General features: G+C 41.4%; 1 protein-coding gene across 3 annotated transcripts; it reads right to left on the reverse strand.

Moving 5' to 3' along the window:
* Positions 1–399: 399 nt before the first annotated feature.
* Positions 400–19,068, reverse strand: kdm5c (lysine demethylase 5C). 3 transcript variants are annotated; one of them, XM_084015693.1, is made up of 29 exons: positions 18,643–19,068; positions 16,897–17,044; positions 16,165–16,242; positions 15,939–16,061; positions 15,671–15,841; positions 15,352–15,486; positions 12,695–12,751; positions 10,176–10,299; positions 9,643–9,911; positions 9,218–9,376; positions 9,001–9,120; positions 8,741–8,899; positions 7,957–8,138; positions 7,635–7,797; positions 7,425–7,544; positions 7,142–7,336; positions 6,832–7,013; positions 6,580–6,704; positions 6,329–6,476; positions 6,165–6,255; positions 5,616–5,998; positions 5,346–5,484; positions 5,023–5,202; positions 3,899–4,027; positions 3,060–3,791; positions 2,898–2,940; positions 2,590–2,789; positions 1,850–2,038; positions 400–1,738 (listed from the first exon to the last, which is right to left on the reverse strand). In XM_084015693.1, exons 2-29 carry the CDS (start codon positions 17,038–17,040, stop codon positions 1,730–1,732), a joined length of 4,749 nt encoding a protein of 1,582 aa, XP_083871819.1. In that variant the 5' UTR covers positions 17,041–17,044; positions 18,643–19,068; the 3' UTR covers positions 400–1,729. The 3 variants fall into 3 exon arrangements, with proteins under 3 accessions (XP_083871819.1, XP_083871818.1, XP_083871820.1); XM_084015692.1 differs by having other exon boundaries at positions 18,724–19,067; XM_084015694.1 differs by lacking the exon at positions 12,695–12,751 and having other exon boundaries at positions 18,724–19,067.
* Between the last annotated feature and the right edge of the window lie 3,003 nt (positions 19,069–22,071).

Below are 22,071 nucleotides of genomic sequence, written 5' to 3' on the forward strand. Positions count from 1 at the left end.
AATATCAAAGCTTTTGCTATTTCAAATGTGCAACATGCTTTTTCCAGACCAATACATGTATTGGTCAATATGCAAATATGATTAATTTCAATGTTGACTGTGAACAAGGCTATTTCACTGCAAATGCAGATCAATCTTTGCTACAAACGAAAAAATCTGTTCATTTGTTCTGCAGCTACATCAACATTGGATATTTCTGTTTCCTGTCAAATGTGTCAGTCCTTGATTCCGATTTGTGTTAATTACTTTGCTCTCAGAACTAGCCTCTGGATAATTATCCAACTAAAGTAACTATGACAACAACAGCAAAGAATGGGGTGTTTAGAAAAGCCTGTAAACAAGATGATTTTTATTTGGCTTACATGCATGTTTGACCTTGAGGCAAAAATGTCCCCCCGCCCCCGTAAGGACTAAAAGCCTTTAATATACTGTAATTGTGAATTTGTCTTTCTATAAACTTGCTTACAACTCTTGCCTAGTTAAATGAAAACATGGTGTACTTGTTCAATATTGTGATGTCCGTTCAGTGTCTGCCATTTTCCAGTGAAAGCTTTTCTAAATAAATGCTGTTATCATAAAACACGTTTTGGTATTATGTAATTGCTGCTATGAACTCATTATTGATCTCAGGACTCCAAAGCATTTTGAGGTGAGAAATAATGAGTCAACATATCCTAAACAATTCTAAACCTTTATTTTTCTAACAAGAGTGAAAAGAAACAAAGGCAACATTAAAATAAAAAGTTTATACACAAACTCACGACAACTGTGTGTCTGCAATATCAATAATAATAATATTAATAATAATAATAATGATATTTGAACCCAGGAAACAAAATAAACTGTGACAACGCGAGTTACAGTGAAGTTACCTTAATTTGCAAAGAGAGAGGAGGGAGGGAGAAAAAAAGGTTATATTTAAAGGAATAAAATATAGAGTCAAAGGGGGGCTTTAAAAAAAAAAAAAAATTGAGGGAGGAAAGGGAGGAGAAAGACAAAGCCAAGAGGTACGGATATCAATTTTGGGAAAGTAGCACCAAAAACATTAATGCCTGTTTTTAACACTTCCCAAAATTTACTGTTTATTCAAAATGCATGTCCCCTCAAACAGCATCAAACAAGATTAAAAAAAAAAAAAAAAAAAAAATACAATGTAACCACGGTGCTGTTGTCTACGATCAGCAGTCAAAACCTTCGGCTGTTCTTCAGCTTCAAGATCCACGACCCAAACAGAAGTGTCGAAATAAACCCCACAGCGTATCCAATTTTAACGAGTGGGCTCAAGGGAAGCGAACCTGCAAACCGCCGCCGCCGAAACGATGCTTCGGTTGAACTAACATTTAATACAGTTCGGATAACGTAGCATACTGACTGACCTTCGGGGACACTCCTATTGCGATAAGCCTCACATCGGTCCAACACAGTCTTAATATGTTCACGGGGGAAAATGAGTCCAGGGAAGGTGGAAAAAAGTTCGGGTAAGACAGCGAGTCTGAAACAAAAGTCAAGACGGGTGAGATAATGGCTGAGTTTAGCATGAGACGGTGGAGTGTAGAGGAGTCGTCGCTGCTCTGCTAGTGTCTGAATGCGTGAATGGCGGATGAGAAGGGACATGGGGGCACAGGGGTGGGGATGTCCTGCATCGTTCTAGAAGTTGACACTGTCTTGTGGCACAGAATGCTCTGTCCCTTCAACCAATCCATTAAACAGAGCTCCAGCGTTGACTGTATCACAAAATCTGTCGAGAGAAAAAGCAAAAGTGTTAATCTCAAATAACCATCAAAACTACACTTACTGGAAAATGTATTCATAAAAATCAACTTAAAGCAAAAGTAAGAAGGGAAGTTACCTCTGGGTTGGTCTGGACAGGTAACTGAGGGGAGAGGTTGTGTCTGAGGGGGCAGCTTTTCTTTGACTCTGAGGCATCCAGTGACCGCTCTCCTGCCCCTTCCCCACTGCCACCTCGGTGGCCCTTTCTCTTCCTTTTGGAGTCCTTGGCTCGTCCACGGCTGGTTCGTCTCTGCTCTTCAAGCTCAATCTGACGAGAGGAAGACGACAAGAATATCAGAGAGGAAGCAGCAGACCTCTTTAAAAATGTAACAAGGAAATAAACACAGCAACCTATTTTACTGTTTTGGCAGTCGTCTATAGCACCAATGTGATCATTTACTGTTGTGTTTTTGACCACTAGTACCTCTGTGGAGCTATGCTTTTTTGTTTGGTCTGGAGCATGTGGGTGACACATGTAAGCCAATGGTTTCATGCTATTCCACTGATCTACAAGTGGCTGTAATGTGCCGAGAAACGCAGCTTTGCACGAGCAAAGGCAGAGAGGAAGAAGAAGACTGCTAAGAAAGTAAGCAAGCAAGTAAAATTGGAAACGATGCACGTTTAAAAAATAACTGCTTTGGTGAATAAATGTACATTTCTTTGCAAGAAAACTCCACAGGGCACCTTTCATGTATGGCACTGTAACACACTTTGATACGTTTCCAGCAATTGCATTTTTCTCCCAACACACTAAAAGGTCTCTTTAAACTCTTGTCTCCTCAAATTGTGTATAAAAAAAGCTCCGTTTATTGTCCTGACCTGAATGAGCGTGTGCAGCGTTTCTCTGGGTGGAACAGAGGCCGCTTGCAGGACTCTGTGGATGATGGGTGTCTGGTCCAAAGACACCTCAAGCAGATCTCCTTCCAGCTGCAGCTCCTCCAGCTGGACCCGGGTGGCTGACAAAAGCTCCACTACCTGGCCTTTTAGCACAGGCAGGAGGGGCAGCATAGACCCCACACCTGAAAAACGAGCAGAAGGAACAAGCTTGTGAGGACTTGTTGTCGTTTTGTGTATCACACTGCAAATACACTGCACTGATACTTTAGAATCAACACATTAAGTCTTACCTGAAACATTTGATTTCTTGCCGACGCCGTTTTCACATCCAGCCTGGGGGCAAACAAGCATTGCATAATTAATCAGGCGGGTGCGATACGCTATGATAGGAAAGTAGCAATTATCATGCAACCCACAAAAACTGAAATAAAGAGTTACAATGATGTGTTCACCTGCGTGCCGTTGCTTTCCTTGGTGTTCTTTTTAGGTGAATTTTCGGCTGTCAAATCAATGACCCCTTCCTCTCCCTCGGAGTCGGATAAGACAATCACTGAGCTCCCTTCCGTCTCCTTTTTCGCGTTTTCTTCTTTCTCCGTTTCACAATGGAGAGTCTCTTTAAGTTCTTGCAGCCTCTGAAGTGCCTGCTGCAGCTCCGGCGCCTCCAGTGCTTCCTTGGCTCTGCCCTGCCAGTTGATGGCCCTCTCTGTGAGACACTGCAGCGCTTCTCCTTCAGGCAGACGCACTGGCAGCCTCTGCAGGGCAACAAGTAATGCCAGGATAGTCTCCAGGCGTGGCCGGCGCGACCGCTGGCATCGCGGACACAAGAATCGCGAGTCCCAGTCCCACCAGCAGAGGGGGTTCTCTAGTGGTCCGGAGGAGGGGAGCAGGGAGGGGAAAGGAACACAGCCCCCGTGGAACCAGTCCTTACACAGATGACAGCGAAGCTGAGGGGCCCGAGGCTGAGCGGTGCACACACACACGGTGGTACGGGTGTGGTTACCGTTACCGTTCTCTTTTACAGAGTTCTCCGAGTGGCTGGATGTGTCCGTCTCCATGGCGGCGTCCCACCCCCCGTTCTCCTTGTCCTCCTTGCAACTTGCAAGTCCAGATTTACACATGTTCAACTTCTGTAATCTCAGTAGTGCCTCCTTCTCCTGGTGCTCCCCTTCTTTGAATGCCATCACCTAGAGGCGAGGCAAACACATCAATCTTTATCTATCTTTATCTAAAAAGATAGAATAAAATCATAGAGAGATTAAATATAAAACGATAACATGCTCAATAAACTCACAATGGCTGCGGGGTCCCTCAGGTCCTGAGCAGAGAGGCCCAGAGTGTTGGTATCAGAATCATCTAAAGGCTCATCCAACAGCTCCATCTCCTGTCGCCTCTCTCTCCTTTTTGCACACGGACATAATACCTGCAGGGCAACACTGAGGTTTAATGCATGAAGGTTGCCTTACTGTACACCGATAACCTTTTGCTTTATGGTGACAGAAATTCAATCTTTAGGTTCTTTGGACCTTTAAGGGGAGATCTCAGGTCAAGAGCAGATTCCACATAGATATGTGGTACTTCAGCAGAACGCTGGGAACATGAAAATTAAATTTCGCCATTGGAGGCCACCCCTTTCACTCTCTCAATAAAAGCAAAGAGTCACAAAAAAAAAAAAAATAAAGATTAGATTTGACATAAAGATCAAAAAGCAGTGTCAAGTTATTCTAGTTGTAAATAAGAATTAATTAATAAGAGGATGGAAGTATATGATATCTCTCCCCATGCTCACTTAAGCCCCACAAGTTGTTACAGAAATTCTTGGGGTGATACCATTTATTACACCAATGTTGTACTTATATTTTTACCACTTCAGAATTGATCAAAAATCCCTGGAAGATCACAACAGAAGAAGCCATGCTGTGATTTGGTATCAAAACATTTGGAGATCTCAAACAAGAATTGCATTTTTCAGTGACTGGATGCGAGCTCTGTTCACAAACTCCCTTATTGTCAAGATGTGCAAATAACACATTTCTAATGGATGTTTTCTGCATCCTTTTATAGAGATGCCAAAATCAAAACACAGACGGCTGGTGCCTTTGCTTAAATTGCACTTTGATGCCAACAGAATCATTCTGCTGTGAATAATGTCAGCGTTGGCTTCTGCTGGTTGCCGTCATTAACATTTTGAGAGTTTATTTAGTTTATCAACCGTAGTAAAATTGCTGCTCTCGTGAAATGCATCTTGGTACGTGTAGGCATTGGCATCACAGCTCACCAGCTGGAGAGATAAGCTTTCTGTGTGCCTTCAGTGGACGACACTGACCACCAGCACTGATTGGACATCACATAAAAAAGGTGGCATATTTTCCCTGTAAGTAAAATTGTAATATTTCCCATTTCTTCCAAGTTGCCCACCTCTAGCAGACTGTGCTGACTGCTCTTCTTCAGGAAGGTCTTGGTGGCCTTGTCCCTCCAGGAGTGAGCGCTGGCTACCTGCAGTTCCAGCTGTCGTAACTCTTCCATGAAGACCGGCAAGTCCCTCCCAATAGCCACCAGGCCCTCGAGGTCATCCAGACATGGGTAATGCTCCCCATTCTACAACAAAAAAGGAAACAATAGAAATGTAACAATATGAAGGTACAGCATGTATGCATTTTTTTTATTTTATTACAAATCACACCATTAGGAATGGGTAGAATAACATAAGGTCCCCAGAGGCTTTTTGTTGTTGTATTTACCTGGATTTCCTCGAGGTCTGTCACCCAGGCCCGAGCTCGAGTGAGACAGCCCTGTAGAGCTAGAATGTTAGGCAGCTTGACTGGAATAAGTTGGGCTTCATTTACTATCGCCTCCAGAGTAGAAAGGGGGTGTTTTTGTCTGGAAGAACAAAACCATGACAAAGAAACGTTGACATCTTTGCAACAGGATAACGGAGATGTGAAGAGATGACCAGATCTGCAGCAGCTGGAGCACGGACAGAAGTTTATGGTTCCACTCGTTTGTCTTACCTTTGCTCAAGACAGATCTGTGCTTTCTCCTCCCAACGTTCTGCGATTGTTAGCAGCTCCTGAAGCTCTGCCATGGCCGTCTCCACAGACACACTCTGAGGGACGTTGCAGCCCGCTTCCATCAGGTTCCTCAAAACATCCAACATCACCTCCTGCCTTTCCCCTCCTTCTGTGCCAAGGGTGCGCCTCACCTCTGCCAGCCAATGGCCCTGCTCTTTGAGGCCCTGGAGTAGATCACACTCCGGCACCACAACAAGCAGCTTGGCACCCTGTTCCAACAAAGTCTGCAGCTGTTCAGGTGGCGAAGAGTCCCGCCTCCAGTCCTTGTCATTGGCCAGTACTTGAGCTTGGCTCTGGAAATCCTCCACGGTGCGCAGAACCGCCTAGAAAATTAGACAGTAGAGAGGTAAACCCAAAGTCTACTAAATAAAGGAACTTGTAAGATGAGAAAATTGGAACATATTTATACAATACATTTTGATCAATTTTGAAGGGATAACAGTGGACAAAACACAAGCAACTTTTACTCAGTGTGACACAACTTCTCACCTGCACTTCCTCCAGCTGGGTCATCACACAGGGCAGGTTTTGCATCTTCTCTACCAAGGATTTCAGCTCTGCCAACGCCATCTTCGTTTCACTAAAAGATAAGCTATATGTAAGTGCACCATCTACACAGTTAGTGTAGATGTTAAGTATGAATTCCACCATACCTGGTCTTTGAGTTACTGAGGAGTTCAGTACTTGTCTGCTGGCAGCGCTCTATGTCTTTAAGAACGGTGTTGAGTTTCCGCAGAAGTTCGTTGTCAGGAAACTTTTTCTCCACTGCTTCCGTCTTTAGGATCTCCAGGTCCTCAATTCCTGCAATTCAATAACCATTTAGCCATACCACTTTTTTTTCTTTTAAGATAATAATTGTCTGTTCAATCCAAGTAAAAGGGGAACATTTATGTTGATTTCTCACCTATTTTGTTTCCTTCTTCCTGCTCAAGTGCCTCTTTTACTCTGTTGGCCCAGGAATCAAAGGACTCGGACCGAACCTTTAATCGGTGCAACATGGCTAATAGCTCATCCAGGGTATATCTGTATCTGCAAAGTGAAGAGATAAGACGGTCAGTCTTAGTATTTCATCTCCACTGTTGCCACTCAGTGTATCGTGGCTCACTGCAAAACATATGCACACACACACACAAATAGCTACACAAGCCATAAATACCTGAGGTAGAGTTTTTCAGTGGGGCAGTTGCACAGATCCTGAGTGTGATAGAGGCACACCAATTTTTCGGGACACTTTGAGCAGGCCAAAGCAGAAAGGAAGCACGTGGTCTTACATTTATCACACTGTCTCTCATCGTCAGGCAGCAGCTCAAAAGCCTCACGCTCTGCTTCAGTAATGCCCTGCAGGTACAACACACAGACTTTTAGAAAATCAGATTTCCCATATTCCAATTAGAACATTACAATATCAGACAAATTCAAATTATTTCCACTTACACATACAAAGTGAATACATTTCTTTGTCTCACCCTTTCCAACAGACCCTTTCGCAGCTTCCTCTCCTCCTGGACAATAATGAACATTTCCCGGTGTGTCGCCGCAGCCAGGTTAAGGTCTAGTTTCTCTGGGCTGGTAGCCATTTTACAGGTGAGCTCCTCGTGGGAAAACACACAATACCTCCTTAGACGTCGGTAGTGCTCAATACAGGAACGTCCGGCAGGCAGCTGAGAGGGAGAGAGTGATATTGATTATACGGTATTGTGAACGATGTAAAAATGAGAAACTTGAGATGGGCGGCATTAACAGTCGTACCCAGTCTGCAGTGCAGAAGTTAACAGCTTCAGCAAAGTTATATCCCTGATTGAAGCCACTGTGGTAGGCTCTGGGGAAGGTGATGACAAACTCACCAGCACACTGGTTGGTACGTACAACCTGCCAATCACAAACACAGAAATCAAGCAAAGAAAACTCTTCCCAGAACGCATATTTCCACTGTGGTATATTCGTTTGTGTCAGACTGACCGGTACGCCGTGAGACATGAGGATATTGGGGTTCATGATGGTGACCAGCTGGTGCAGGAGATCAGGTTGAAACTCAAACAGCTCTGGCGTCAACTTCTTCATTACCCCCTCGAGCCGCTCAGCTGCCACAGAGGGAACCCCATACCAAGTCTTGGGTTCACCCCTGGATACGTAGGAAAGCAAAGAAGACGGAGGGAAGGTTACAGTACATCACTCAAAGTAGCCTTTAATGCATTGTCATATTCTCCATGTTAAAAGCTGCAAACGTTAATCTTATGACTACGATAGAATGCCAAATCAATACACAAAAAGCCTTCTGTACCAGTGCAGGTAGTTGATGGAGTAACTCCAGTGATCCTCAATGTGCCAGCAGAAAGCCGAGAACACCATGCCTACGTAAAGCCAGGGCACCTTCATCCCAGAAATGTCTCCGTTAATGTGGCACAGCAGGGACTGCTCCAGCACAGGCATCACATTCAAGTTCCAGCCACTACGGGCGTATTCCTGAGCAACAAAGAAAACAGAGTACGCTGAGAATATGACCAAACGACTACGGTTAGGAAAATACCATCTAAACTCCACTATTACTTTTTTTAATCAACAACTTATGCTAAAATAGTTTACTCAACTGTATTTTGAATTGCAGAGCAATTCATAGTTGGATTTCGTTTTGATTTTATTGAATCTGATCATCCAGATTGATTTTTGACACATTATTTGAGCAAGTAATGATAATCAGCAGATTAAGGCTGGTATAAACTGCCATTGTTTTCATAATATTCTGGTCATTTTTAACCTACCATCTCAACAACACGCCTACTAACCCCAATTTGAACTAGACAGAGTTAGCAACTCAATGCTCTCTCATCTACTTTGAGCAATGTAATCAAAACTGAAGTTTCTGTTGATGCAAAGTAGTTTGTAGAGTGTATTCATATCAAAACGGTTGAAGTTAGAATGCCAAATCAGCCTTCCGCAGTCATGATACTGTATTTAAAGTCTACTTTTAGTGGAGTTGATACTGTATCCTCACTTTAACCTGGACAACTTTATAAGCAAACACTAAAATCTGGTGAGGTTACAAAAGAAAACAACAAAGTGCATACCTCTTCTTCCTTCGTGAGCTTCCTCTTGCCATTGTCCATCGGAAATCCGCTGCCGAACTCTTTGGAGTGTATGTCCGCTCCGTACTCAACAACCACGTCTTCCTCGATACTGCTAACTAACCTCCAGAACTCTCTCTCCACCAGTTCAGTGGGAACCATCTACACCAACGACAACAACATACAGGCTGCGGATTAGTCTCTTGCATCATCAGAATTGTGCTTCATAATGAACAGGTGATGTCTGGTGCGGTTGCGCGTACATGAACAGGCATGTTGAAGTAATCCGCTTTAAAGGCATCTGCCATTTCCCCAAAACTCTGCAGAGTGTACTCTCGTGTTGCCTGTTCAAAGCCAAATGCTTCTGCAGGTTTCTTGCACTCCTAAGAGTTAGAACGGGAGAGAAGAGTAGTCTGGGTTAGAAGAAAACCGACAAAACATGGCACACGTGTTTTAGTCAATGAGAGCATTTTCACATACCTCTGCGACACACTTCGGGCATCGCCAGTTGCCTTTGGGAGGATCAGTGAGCGGGGGCAGTAGACAGTAGGTGTGATAGTTGTCATCGCAGCCATCACACAGCAGCAGTTTCTCGTCGTCATCTCCCCGACCACACATTCGACACACGAATGAATCCACCTTTGAAAATGTGACAAGACCAGAATTACCGCCTCGAGGTGGTATGCCTCCGCCAGCTAGCTATGTTGCAGTTTACATCCCTGTCAGGTGACAGTGACCTTTGACCACCAAATTCTAAACAGTTCAACCTTGAATGCCACTGGATGTTTGTGCCACATTTTTAAGAAATTTCCTCAAGGTTTTCCTGAGATATCGCCTTCACGAAAATGGACCAGAAGGACGGACAACCTACATACAATCTAACTCAACTTCTTTGGTCTACTTACACACTGCGGGTTGCTGAGGTTGCGTCTGAGCCTCATGGTCATTTTGGTACAAGGTCCATCTGTTTCATCCTCAGCTTTCCCACTCTTTTCCTCGGGTTCTTCTTTCGTCACCTCGGTCTTAACTGTGATAGTAGGAGGCGGCGGTTGGGGGTTAGATGTACTTCCTTCACTCTTCCTCTCTTGAGTCTCCTGTGGCTCCACTTTGACTGAGGAATCAACAGGAGCAGGAGGCGCAGCGTCCTTGATGGTAACCGTTTGAGGCAATTCATCTTCAAAAAAAAAAAAGAAAAGAAAAGAGAAAGGAGCGTTGAAAATCAGAGGTTTTGAGCTATTACAGAAACATTTTTACAAAGCAGAGCTTCAAGTTGACAGCTTGATTGTTCACAGGCTCACGAATGCCTGCAATTTGTATGCCTCTTTCTTATGTTGCTTCAGCTTCATCAAATATAATTGTTGTGATGCAGTGTTGCCTTCCATCTCTTTTGTTTTCAAAGACTTTATAGGTTCAACAGTATGCGTCCCAGGACACCTACCTTTCTTCCTGAGGCCTTTGTCCCTTGCCACCAGTCCAAGTCCCATCATCTTAGGCCCTGCGCCGTAGATCTGTAGCTTCTTCAGTTCTGGGTTCTTCTCGATATCTTCCTCTGTAGGTTCAGGCTGTGGATGAAGGTATATTTTCGTCATAAACAAGGTATAGACATACAACAATTCCTCTCCAAAGCACACAGAGCCAAGCAAGGGTCTAGGCCAAACGCAGAACAGACGGTTGAGACATGAGCATAGCAATGCTACCACAAGAAGGGATTACGCTCGGTTAGAAAAAGGAAAAGTTAGCCGAGTGAAACAGTGAAAGCTTCAATGTTAAGACCCACCACCAGAACACACAATCAACAGCAGTTGCAACCATACACTTTGACTGGGTATTACTAAATAGTTTCTTTATTCGTTTTTTTTAAACAAATGTTTAAGCTTATCAATAACATTTTACAGTAATTGAGGCCATCATTTGGCATAAATGATTAGGTATTTTTTGCACAAGTTGAATATCCAGTTTCTCTTCTCTTTTTTTTTTGCTTAAGTTGGACTTTGGACATTATCTGATTCCGAGCAGCTGTAGTCCAGAAAAAATTATAATACTCAAAAAAGGCAGGAAATGGTTATTTCAATTCATGAGTGTATCTTCTGTGTAACAAGCAAGTGTCTTCATTTTTAGTTAAATATTTACCTTTTTGGTCAGAGCCTGTTCCAATCACATTTCACCATCCTGCCAAACTCTCACTAAGAACTCGTACTAAGACCGTATAAAGAATATTTGTTTGTTTTTTTCATGAACTTGTCCCGTATTTTAAGATATCAAAACATTCCTGACTCTGATTTGTCTGGGACACAATTGAAGCAATCTTGACTTCAGCTCTATCACTTCTGTATTCTTAGAGATCACCAACTCAATTCCTTTTCTCACTTTCTATAATTGAAGGCACATTCTGAGCTTTTCTAATCCCAAAATAACCCTGTTTACAGGCAGACAGCCACAAAACTGTTTTTCTTGCAGCAGGAAGCTTGTTGAAAACATAAGGCTAAAAAACAACTAAACGTGTTGAGTTCCTTTGAACATCTCTGGGTTTTTTGTTGTTGCTTTTTCCCCCCTCAGACTTCCTCCTTGCGTAGAATTATTTTTGCACCACACTTTCGTGCTCTAGTTCCAATCTGACGTATGATTGCAAACAGTAAACACGAGTCATGTGTAATCAGCAATGTGGACAGAACACAGTCACTTTCAATAATCAGTCAGTAGATCTAAAAGAAAAAGCAGGACTTAACAAAATTCTTAAACATTTAGCATACGTTCAAACTCAGAACTTCTGCTCCAAACATCCACTTATGAAGCTTTCACACTGGCAGTTTAATGCTGCTTTGGGAGACTTTTGGCTTCTACATGTGGTGTGCACAAAGAAATCAGTAGTGTGTCTGCAGGCAGAATGCAACCTGTATTCTCACCACAAAACAGTTAACATATGCATGTCACGACAACTTTGTTCCTGCCATCATTCAAGACTTCCCCCTCCCAAAAAGTGTAATGGAAGAAACATTTGTTTTTGCCTTTACCACGTGTATGCAATTGCACTCTCTTCAGTCCTCCAAATGCAACTTACTGCCCATACATTGTTGTATATTTTCTACATAGATAAAAACGTGTCCCTTTTCATGGAGATGAGAGATCAGCAGGGCTTGATGGTAGAGGGCAAACAAACAAGCTTCAGTAATTTAAGACTCTTGAAGTGAAACACGATGAGTTTAAACCTACTAGATTCTTCTGTGTGAATGCACTCCAAACCAGAACGCATGTAGCCACACTGTAAGATGTTGTAGTGAGCAGATAGCAAGGCAAAACAGCAGAAGGCACACAGACAGCCCAGCGACAAAGCATTTGAAGCCGAGTGCAACCACAGAGACAGAGCATGGGTGAAAGAGAGACAACTCGAGTGAGGCAGCCCCACAACTAGACTACTAAATTGTGTTTGTAAATTGAGTTTAAAGTTTCATCAAGAAACTGTAGGATATCTGAAACATTAGTTTTCATCAAAATTGGCATAGGGATCCGAATTTGCATACATTCATATTATTACTTCTCAATCCTAAAAACACACTGACAATGGCCCAACACACCTTTGTCCAACATAAGAAAACATGACTTATTTTAAGAATACTCCTCAAGCATATTTACGAAGAACCAACGGCATTAATTGTAACAGAAGTAAGCAGGAAATCTTTTGTTTTCATTGTCTGGTCTACCATGGAAGAAAAGGATGAGATTTAATAACTTTCACCTTACGAGTGTAATGCCAAGTTTTTTTATGGCTTTTTAAAAACGTCCTTAAACTGCCATGTAACCTATTTCAGGTTGAGTAGTATGATTGCATGTTCATGAAAATGTTTTAGTGGTTAACAAAACAAACACAGACAATCTCAGAGAGGGTGGGGTGGTTAAGGAAAAGAGGCAGGAAGAAAGCGGGGGGGCGGAAGGTGAGCTCATATGCTCGAGAGGCAGTACCGCAGAGATGAGTTGAGAGCCAGTGGTGAGAGGATGGGGGACCAGATCCTCTGGACCCTGCAAGGGGAGACAACAACAGCAACAATAAACTAAGACAAGAGGAAAAAAAGATGATGGAGGAGGGAAGAGAGCCTGGAAAGAACAGAGCCACCAGTTGTCACTGGGACACATTATGAGATGAGCTATCTGATGCAGGACCTGTAACAGTCCAGCAGGAAATGTTGTGGTTATATTCACTAAATGATTTCTATTTATTGTTTTGTTTACATTTTTGGTAGGTCTAGTAATTCCTTGGATAGGGTTTAGTTTTTGATCAATTTACGACCCAATAGTCGAGTATGTAGCTAGGATAAATAAAAAAATGTTTTTTTCTTTATTACAAGGTGAATCGTGATAAATCATGCGGTTTGTGACATATTTCTGTTATCTCATCCCTGACCTTACAAATTGCTGCCAACAAGTGACAAGTGATTCAGCTGTTGCACCGATATGATTTATTCAAACTTAACAGCGTTGGCACCAAACAGAAATGGGGCTGGAAAGGTAATGTTTGGCGACAAGTAGGGTCTGAAATGAACACCCGCCAAGCGCCAAATGCGGGTAGGCTTCCAGTTTGGCAAGTAAATCTCAGAAGGCTATATTTGCCATACTGGCCGGTACACATTTGTAAATAAATCATGTCATGAACTGTAATAAAAAAAAAAACTATGTGCGGCTACACCGAGTCGTCCAAGTTTTGGTGTCATTTACTGGTGCGCTGCTTCTGGCTTCTGCTTTCTGTGTTGGCTCGACACATGCACGTACACCACGTACCTAACCTTAGCGAGTGTACGGTCATGAGAGAGTATGAAGTAAAAAGTATGTAGTTTAGTGACAAGATGGTCCTTTTGCCTACCATTATATAGCGTATGGAAGCCTGTACCTGGCAAAATGTCAGAAAGGTATGACGGTTAAAACATTTTTTTAATGATTTTGCTTAAAACTTTGCTCCGGCTTATTCTCTAAATTTGTATTCATCATAATACCAGACTACCTCAAATAAATGTACTGAAACTGAAACAAAAGGTTATTTATTATTTTGGAAGTTAAAAAATATGCTTGGCTAGTTGTATTTTTTACGGTGAGGCAAAGGGTTAATTTCGAACACGGATGAAGTTATGTTATCATGCACGATACTTGCAGTCCTGTTTTGTGGTAAATAGAAAAATGATCTACTGGATCTGAAGTTGGATACTTTTAACAGTTAAGCTAAATGGCTATAAATCACAATCCTTCTGGAAGGCTTGAAACATGCTCAACGAAAAGGACGTCTTGGCCCGTATATCCGCTGGCTACACCGGAAGCCCAGAAAATACATCGCCCCTTTCCCCTGGAGGTTTATCTGTCATCAGACCGGGAGCCGATAGATTCTCTGTATCAAGTCAATCACTCAATGACATCGTTCTTTTTTCAAAAATCTGCATCAAACTTATGTAACAAAATATGTAAAACAAAAGATGTGTTCCAGCATAACAAATGAAAAGGCTAAAAATCCACTGGCGAGCATTATGTACTCAAATTATGATGAGTAGGTCATTAACAACCGGGGGGAGGGGTGGTTTAGGCTAAGTCGCATGTAACAAGCATGAGATAACAGAATGTTGCCAATGCAGAAGTTCTACTGCGTATTGGTAATATTTATGTCCATCAAATGACTTATGAAATAAGCAGTTATGTGTCTACCAGTGAGATGGAAGTGGGGGGGGAAACAGATAACAAAACAAGCAATGGAGCAGAGAGACAGACAGCAAAGTTAAGCAAAGCATGGCGGGATGGAGAGGAAGCAAGTCGAGATGCGCTGAGTGCATTGTCACATTTTCCATGACATTGCCATGGTAACTGAGGAACAAGGGCACATGGATAAGCACAGAAAAAGTTAACAACATAACAGCACGGTACACCCTAGAATCTCGTCATCCAACAAACACTTGAGTAGCATGTTGGCTTGACTTTGTGTTTGCCTGCAATGATGGAAGCTGTGTCGTTCTTCATTTGGCTGATGAGCAGGCAGATTGTCAGCTATAAGATGGTACTAAAGCTTCATGATTTAAGCAAACATGATGAGAGTTGGTCGCCCTCTATGTTTGCTGCCCATTGTAGATCATCAATAACAAGCACATAGGTAGTGGCGTATACAGAGGCTTAAAGTCCTGGAACACAATCTTTAAATACAACATAAAAACAGTTTTCTCATTAATTAGAGGAACTTCAATGTACGTTAAGATGAAATTGTGAGTATAAGTGTGCTATTACTAAGAGAAATAGAGATAATATCGTTAGTGGCAAAGACTTTGATGTGTAGTTTAATTCCTGTGAGAAACCATCTTTGAAAAGGTCATCATAGATCAGTCTGAATACCAGGAAGTTCAATTAATTTGCAGGTTGAAATCCCTCTTCATTTGCATAAAACCCATGAGATTTTTTTGGAATCTTGAAAAGCAGCTGTATAAACAAAAATGTTATTTATTTCTGATTGATTTTGAGACAGCAAGATGATCATGGAAATGTGGCCCAAAACATAGTTTTAATTGACCAAAGTTACGTTCATTATAGGGTAACTGGTCAAAAAAGTGTGCACATGTATGGAATTATAAGCATCGATAGGAAATCTCACTCACATCAGGCTGACATCGGTTTGCTCTGCGTCCGTAACTGCTCATTTTGGATGGTTGCACAGACTGTCGCAGGGGGATGGAGTGGGGCTTGTACTCTTTGTCCACCTCCTCCCCATCATAGTGCTTTGGCTTGCAATGCTAGAAATCAGGTAAAAAGAGATTTTACATGAAAACAGGTAAAAAAAAAAAGAAGAAAAAAAAAAGAAAAGTGCATCATATAGTGACTAAGCTACTGTTCCCAAATTGACAAATTTGCAATGTCATCTAGTAACTGATTAAGACTGACACAGAAAAGGAGAGATGAGAATGCGAAGCTTCATACCGGCATGCTGGAACCAGACTGGAACATTTCAAAGGGGTAGACGATCCTCTCGTAGTGCGAGCGCAGCAGAGAACCAATGTTCTTGCCTGGAGGGTAGCCAAGCCGCTGGGCCACACGAGCCCAGCGCCGTTCCTTACAGACCATCTCAAAACCCCCTTCATCTGTTACAATCTGGAACAAAAAATCAAGTTCAGAAAAGATATGGAACAAAAATAACCTTTTTTTTTAATTGCATGTTCTCAGTAGAAACAATTTAATTAAGATCTACCCTTGACAGGCCGAAAAGGTCGAGGATGCGCCTTTCAATATGTGGGATTTTCAAGGAGGATGCCTGGACCTCCCAAAACCTGGCGATGCGGTCCAAATAATTCAGCTTCACTCTGGTCTCCGCCTACAATGACACATTATAATGATTATTATCACGATTATTACAGCCGGTTCTATGCACAACTTTCTGTTTATGTACAGCTTTAAGAGAAAAGAGAGGAACTTACCTCCAACTCATTAAGCCTCTGGATGCGGGGCGTGAAGTGGAAGGTATCCAACTCCACTGAAAATGGTGGTTGCCACTCCTATTTGGAGGCAAAGACATACAATTAAACTTGAATTACTGTACGTAATTTGTTTACATTGGGGTTTGCCACGGGTTTGGTCGAGACTGCGGTTGGTGAACTTCAGACCCTCTAGGGGGATCCTGGTGCACGCTTCCCTTGGAGGCCATTTTGTACATTTTAAAGTTAAATGCATCAATCTGGTCCACTATGAGAGTCAAATTAAGAGGCTACGGCTGATTCAATTGCAATAAACGGATAAAAATATTGCTGAAGTGCCATAATGACGACGTTTAGTAAAAAGTCAGAAGTCATGATTTGGTAAACCTGTCTATAAGTGATGACACAAGGATCTCAATGCTGATTGGCTTTGCGCCAGAGCATCATACTAATTTGTGTGTCAATATTGTACACATTCAACCATGCTGAACAATTATATCTGCCTTTGAACCAACACAAACATACATGGTAATCAGTAATTTAATCTCATCTCACATTAAACATGCTGCACTTTTTTGTTTGTTGTCATCATTAACAAGACTAAAACTGCGAGTCCATGTGCCTTCCTTTTACTTGGTAAACACTTGAAACCCAGTGCATGCTGCAGACGGTACACAACGAACACAGTGAGCATTTCAATTCTTCAATAGTATCGGAGCATAAACTAATATTTACTGCTGGAGGTCGAATTTTGCAGATTCCAGACTTCTCTGCAATTGGACGTATCTTGGCGATGTAGCCCAGGGGATCTTGAAACTCCTCCCATGTCGGCTCAAACACTGGACACTCCGGAGGAGGCACAAACTCTTCCCCCTCCATTGCCCTGACAACAGAAAGATCGACAATGCAAAACAAGTTCATGAACTCGAGTCAGTAATGGGCAGGAAAGCACCAATATATCAATCCTGAAAGCATTTAATGTCCAAGTCCTGTTCTTAATTTGTACAGAACAACTTATAAACCTTAAACCATAAATACTTGTAAAAGGCAAATTAAAGTGTTGCCTAATTTATCTACACTTACTTTTTAACTTAATGAGCTAAAGATAAGGCAGTTCAGAGCGCTGTACGGACACAAAGTTGTGTGAAACTGATACTTGGCCTGTGAACATGCTTGTCACATTAAGATTACAAATACATTTCAATAAATGTTCCCAATGACGGTAAACTGAAACACATTTTACAATGGTAATAAAAAGTTAAACAGTCAGTGTCAATGATGATTCAAATGGACCAGCTTATAAGTGAGCTACCACATAAGCTCACTGCGTTTGTTTACTCTTGCCACTTCCTGGTTCAGCATTACATCATGACATTGTCCGTTTTTAATATATGGTGGTTGTTCCAGTTGTTTCTTCTGTGTGTAACATAGGTTATGATTTCCAAATAATGTTTAAAATAATAGACAATATGAATATTTCCCAAGATGAGGATTTCTTTCTTCCTAAAAACCCCTCCCCCAAACACCAGACACAACAAAACAAATCCCATGCCCTGCTGAATCAACAAGGCCCAGTGTGGAACGGGGGAAAAGTTTTAAATCTATATCAGTAGCAGAATTGAGCAACAATCAAATGATTGAAACACAAAACCGGTGGCAAGATGTCTGTATGCACTTGAGTAATAAGCATTGCTTCATGTAATTTGTTTGTATTCAATTCTTCATAAGACACTTCTACTTTATTTTGTCCTGGGAAATTCCTTCCATAATAAATAAAATAATAAATAAACGCAACTTGGTTCTCGGACTTCAGTGGCATGTGTCCTATCTATGTGATTCTTCAAAGGCTTTCAGCCAAACAATGGCGTGGAGGCCATGAACCCAAAAGGTATGGAAGGCCATGAAGGCATCACTACTCGCGAGTGGGGTGGGCTGGATTAATTAATAAACTTTCAAGGTAAACATGACAACAAATCCACCATCACTCGATTACAGATTCAAAACAGTGGCAATTAAATGTCCTGCTTACATAATAGTCAATAATACCCATTTGTTCGCTGGCAAGTGTGAGCTAACCACTAGCTAACAAACTTGGGATAACTGACGTTAAAACTAACCTTACCTGACAGCCAGAACAAAATAATTTATTTTACAAATGTCTCGAATTCAGTTTCTTATACTGGGTTAGTTATGTGTCATTCATTTGATTTATCCGTGAAATCATGAAGTCTGTTTGTGTCTATTGTTCAGCTATCAGAGGCGATAACGCCACTTCCAGCTAATGTTAGCATCAAGGCCTCCTCTTTTTCTCAGCCCGGTTGCATCGCCTCCCACGGTTCTAGATAACTAGCACGAGTTAGCTAACGTTGACTTGGTGGCCGAGGAAAGTCAACAAGATAAAAGCAAAACAGGCTAACCTAGCGCACACGCTCAAAATCGACGCTATCGGGCAGCCAATCAAAGGTATTCGCATAAACGTACGTGCAACAAGAAATGTAACGTGCAGTTGTTTGTTGACCCCTTTACGACCAGACCATGCCTCGTTGCGTTGCCGTAACTGACCCGAAGACACCTCGATGTCCCGGGGTACGACAGGGCCGGTGGCCGTCCTCCTTCCTCTGTTGTTGTGGTGGCTGGTGGTTAGCTAACGTTGGCCAGCTGTGCTCGGTCCAGTTGGCTAGCTGTCGCTGCTAGCAAAGTTGGCCCGTTTTATTCAGCCTCAGTTGTCCATATACTCCGTCCTGTCAAACACGCGCCGTCAGAACGTGGACGGCGGCGGTCCCTTTGACGATAAGCGAGAGTCACAAACTTTATCAATTATGTCGTTATCAATCATTTCCCGACCAACATCACCACTCTCCTCAAAGCCATCCTATCTTTCTTGACGAGACGCCATCTTAGTTTTTTCTCACGACCGAAGCACAGCCTCAAATCTTCACGCCGCGTGCCTCGCGTTTACTCCCTGAAAGTAGTACCCACGTACGCCAATGCGAGGCTTAAAACTACAACGGGAGCGGCTGTGGGAGCCTTTACGTGAGTGAAAATTAGCAATACCACCACGTTAACACTGCCATTATAAATACAAGTGTAAAACGTGTCATTTTAAGCACATAAAAAAAACACATATGGTATAAAAAGCCCTCTTCGCGAGTTACATCATTAGCATATTATTATTTTATCATTACTGAGCACGCAAGAACTGCTCGAGGAGAAGCGGAATGTAGGCTACCTTCTTTATATAGCCACCCTCTGCATAATGTATGCCTGTGTACGATCTATCTTCTGTGCGTGTATTGTGACGCTGCTGGCGCGTGATGCAGCAGCCTGGAGGCGAAGGCACACATTCCCCCGCGGGACAATAAAGTATATCTTTATTATCTTATCAGGTGGCACGTTTTCTGATTCATGTTCAACTAGCTGTCAAAGTCAAGCGAAACAGCACAGTAATTCATTTTTCTATGAATTGCATTAAAATAGAAATGCATCGAGCCCCTAAATAAATATGCGCATACTGTGTAGGCCTAATTGAATTGATGAGTAGGCTATAATCCACCACTCATTGCTCCAAATTATTTATAATGCATGGATGATTGACTAACAGTTTTACAGGTAACCCCTCCAAATTTGATAGTAAGACATGTTGAAAATACTAATAAGAAATACTGTGAAATCACACTAAGTTAAAGGGCAAGATGCACCTTATAAACTTGGGTTTATATTGTCAAAATTATATAAATTGTCACCTTTATTTTTTTGTCTATCCTCTTTTAACTGACATTATGTAATAACATGTTCAATAACAATGCAATGGTGTGGGAAGCAGATCCTAGGATATATATTTAAAAAAAAAAAGTACACACAGACCAATTCACTGCAAGGACACTTTAATTTATCAGAAGCAATAAATATTCACATCTCAATTCTCTATTCTTTCAGTACACATAATACACACACAAAGGGGGAAAAAAATGAAATCATTTGTTTTAAAATGATATCAATTAATGCACTGACATATAAACTTCTTTTAGGCTTTAATTTATATCATGGTAACTCATTCTCTCACCTTCAGTCAAAAACAAGAAAAGAAAAATAAGTCAACATTCCTCGTGGCCAACATCTCCCTATCCCTGTTCCCGTGTTATATATACAGACTTAATGGCACATGCACGCACCTGAATACATAGTGGGAGTAGTTCATCCCATCGTTATGATAAGAAGCCTATGTATAGTAGCCTATAATATGTACATTCATATTTATACAGTACAATCTATCCAATAAGTGCAGATATATTCATGCAAGACGAGTCAAAAAAAAGACACAATAAAAAGAAAAGGCTAGCCAACACATACTTATAAAATCTTTATCTGACATTCTTGACTATCTCCAACCCTCCTTAAAATTCGCCATCTTTTTCAGGTGTTTGTTACATTGACTTCCTTACATTGTCCATTCATTCTCTCCTAAATTTATGTATTTTTCCCTTGGTTATCATCGGCACTGAAGGTAAATTACATTACAGCGCTCTATTACATCCTTAAAAACCGCAGTAGCAAAAGGGGGTAACACTTAAACGAGGCCCACAGAAAAAAAAAAAAGGGAGGGATACATTATGTACCTGCAGGCTATTTTTACATTCGTGCCTCTTGTTTTGCGTTTTTTTAAACAAGAATCCCTCAGCGGGAGGCCGTGGCATCGGAAAATGTAACAAGAGATTTCGAAAAGTGGCAGGAGAGGGAGGATTAGAAGAAGGCCATCTCTGACTTAAGACATCACATGTGCAAAATCACAAAACCTCATGTAAAAGCGTGCTTCTTCAAAACATAGGAAAACACAAACATGGCTAAATCCGATGAGTGTGAGGAAGTGAGCATAGGTACCTTGTATGATTGGCATATTCCTAAATTATTTTTTAACCATATTTAACCCTGTTGTTTTGTATAAAACATGAACTCAGATCCATTCTTTGAATTTTAGTCACCCTGTTTGAAAAAATGCGTTCCTGTTTTCTCACATCAGACCAAACCGAAAAGGAATATTGTTGCCGTTCAAATCAATTTAAACTAAACTAAACCTCAATCCTTTTTTTTCCCCCAACAACCAATAATTTAATAATATTAATTATTCAAAAATGAACTCGATAGAAAGCATGGTACTAAATAAATCACACTTCACATATCTGAACACCCTCTAGTGGTTATGGCAAAGTGAGGGGATTTATATGTGCATATACTCTCTATAACCATGTACAAACATCTGCTGATATAATTAATCACTGATCAAAACAATTATCGTACAATATTCATCATACTCATAGCAGGTATATTATAATATCCATAAAACAGCAAGAAGCTTCAGAAACATTCAAAATATATTATTGATTGTGCCATTAATTTCCCCATAACCCCACAAGGAATGCATTATAAAGCCAGGTGGCTCCTGTCGACATGTAAAAGACCATTAAGCAAAAGACTGTCAGGAAACCGTGCACTGGTTTGTAGAAGTTTAAGACAAAGCAACATATCTGAGGTCTTTAGAAAAAAAGATGCCTGTCAGCAAAAGCGGAACCTGCAAAAATGGACAGAGACATCATGAAAGCCAAGTAAATTATTGCAAAGTCAAGGGACATTATGTTGCAACCCTCTGCTATTTTTTAATGTCAAAACTCTGGAATGCATTTGGTGTTTTTTGTCGTTATTTACACCCCCATGTAAGCAGCTGGATATATATGGTCTCTGTTTTGTTTTTTTTCCAGTGTCACATTATCACATCTTGGTACTGTACATGTAAATAGTCTCATACAGCCTCAGCTAGACTTCAAACAATTAAAACTATGGCAATATATCTAGATATAGATTTAGTTTCATCTTTAATTATATGGCTATAGACTTTTCGATATCATGTGTGTGTTG

The sequence above is a fragment of the Eutrigla gurnardus genome, assembly GCF_963514095.1.
Source record: "Eutrigla gurnardus genome assembly, chromosome: 8".
Lineage (NCBI taxonomy): Eukaryota > Metazoa > Chordata > Actinopteri > Perciformes > Triglidae > Eutrigla > Eutrigla gurnardus.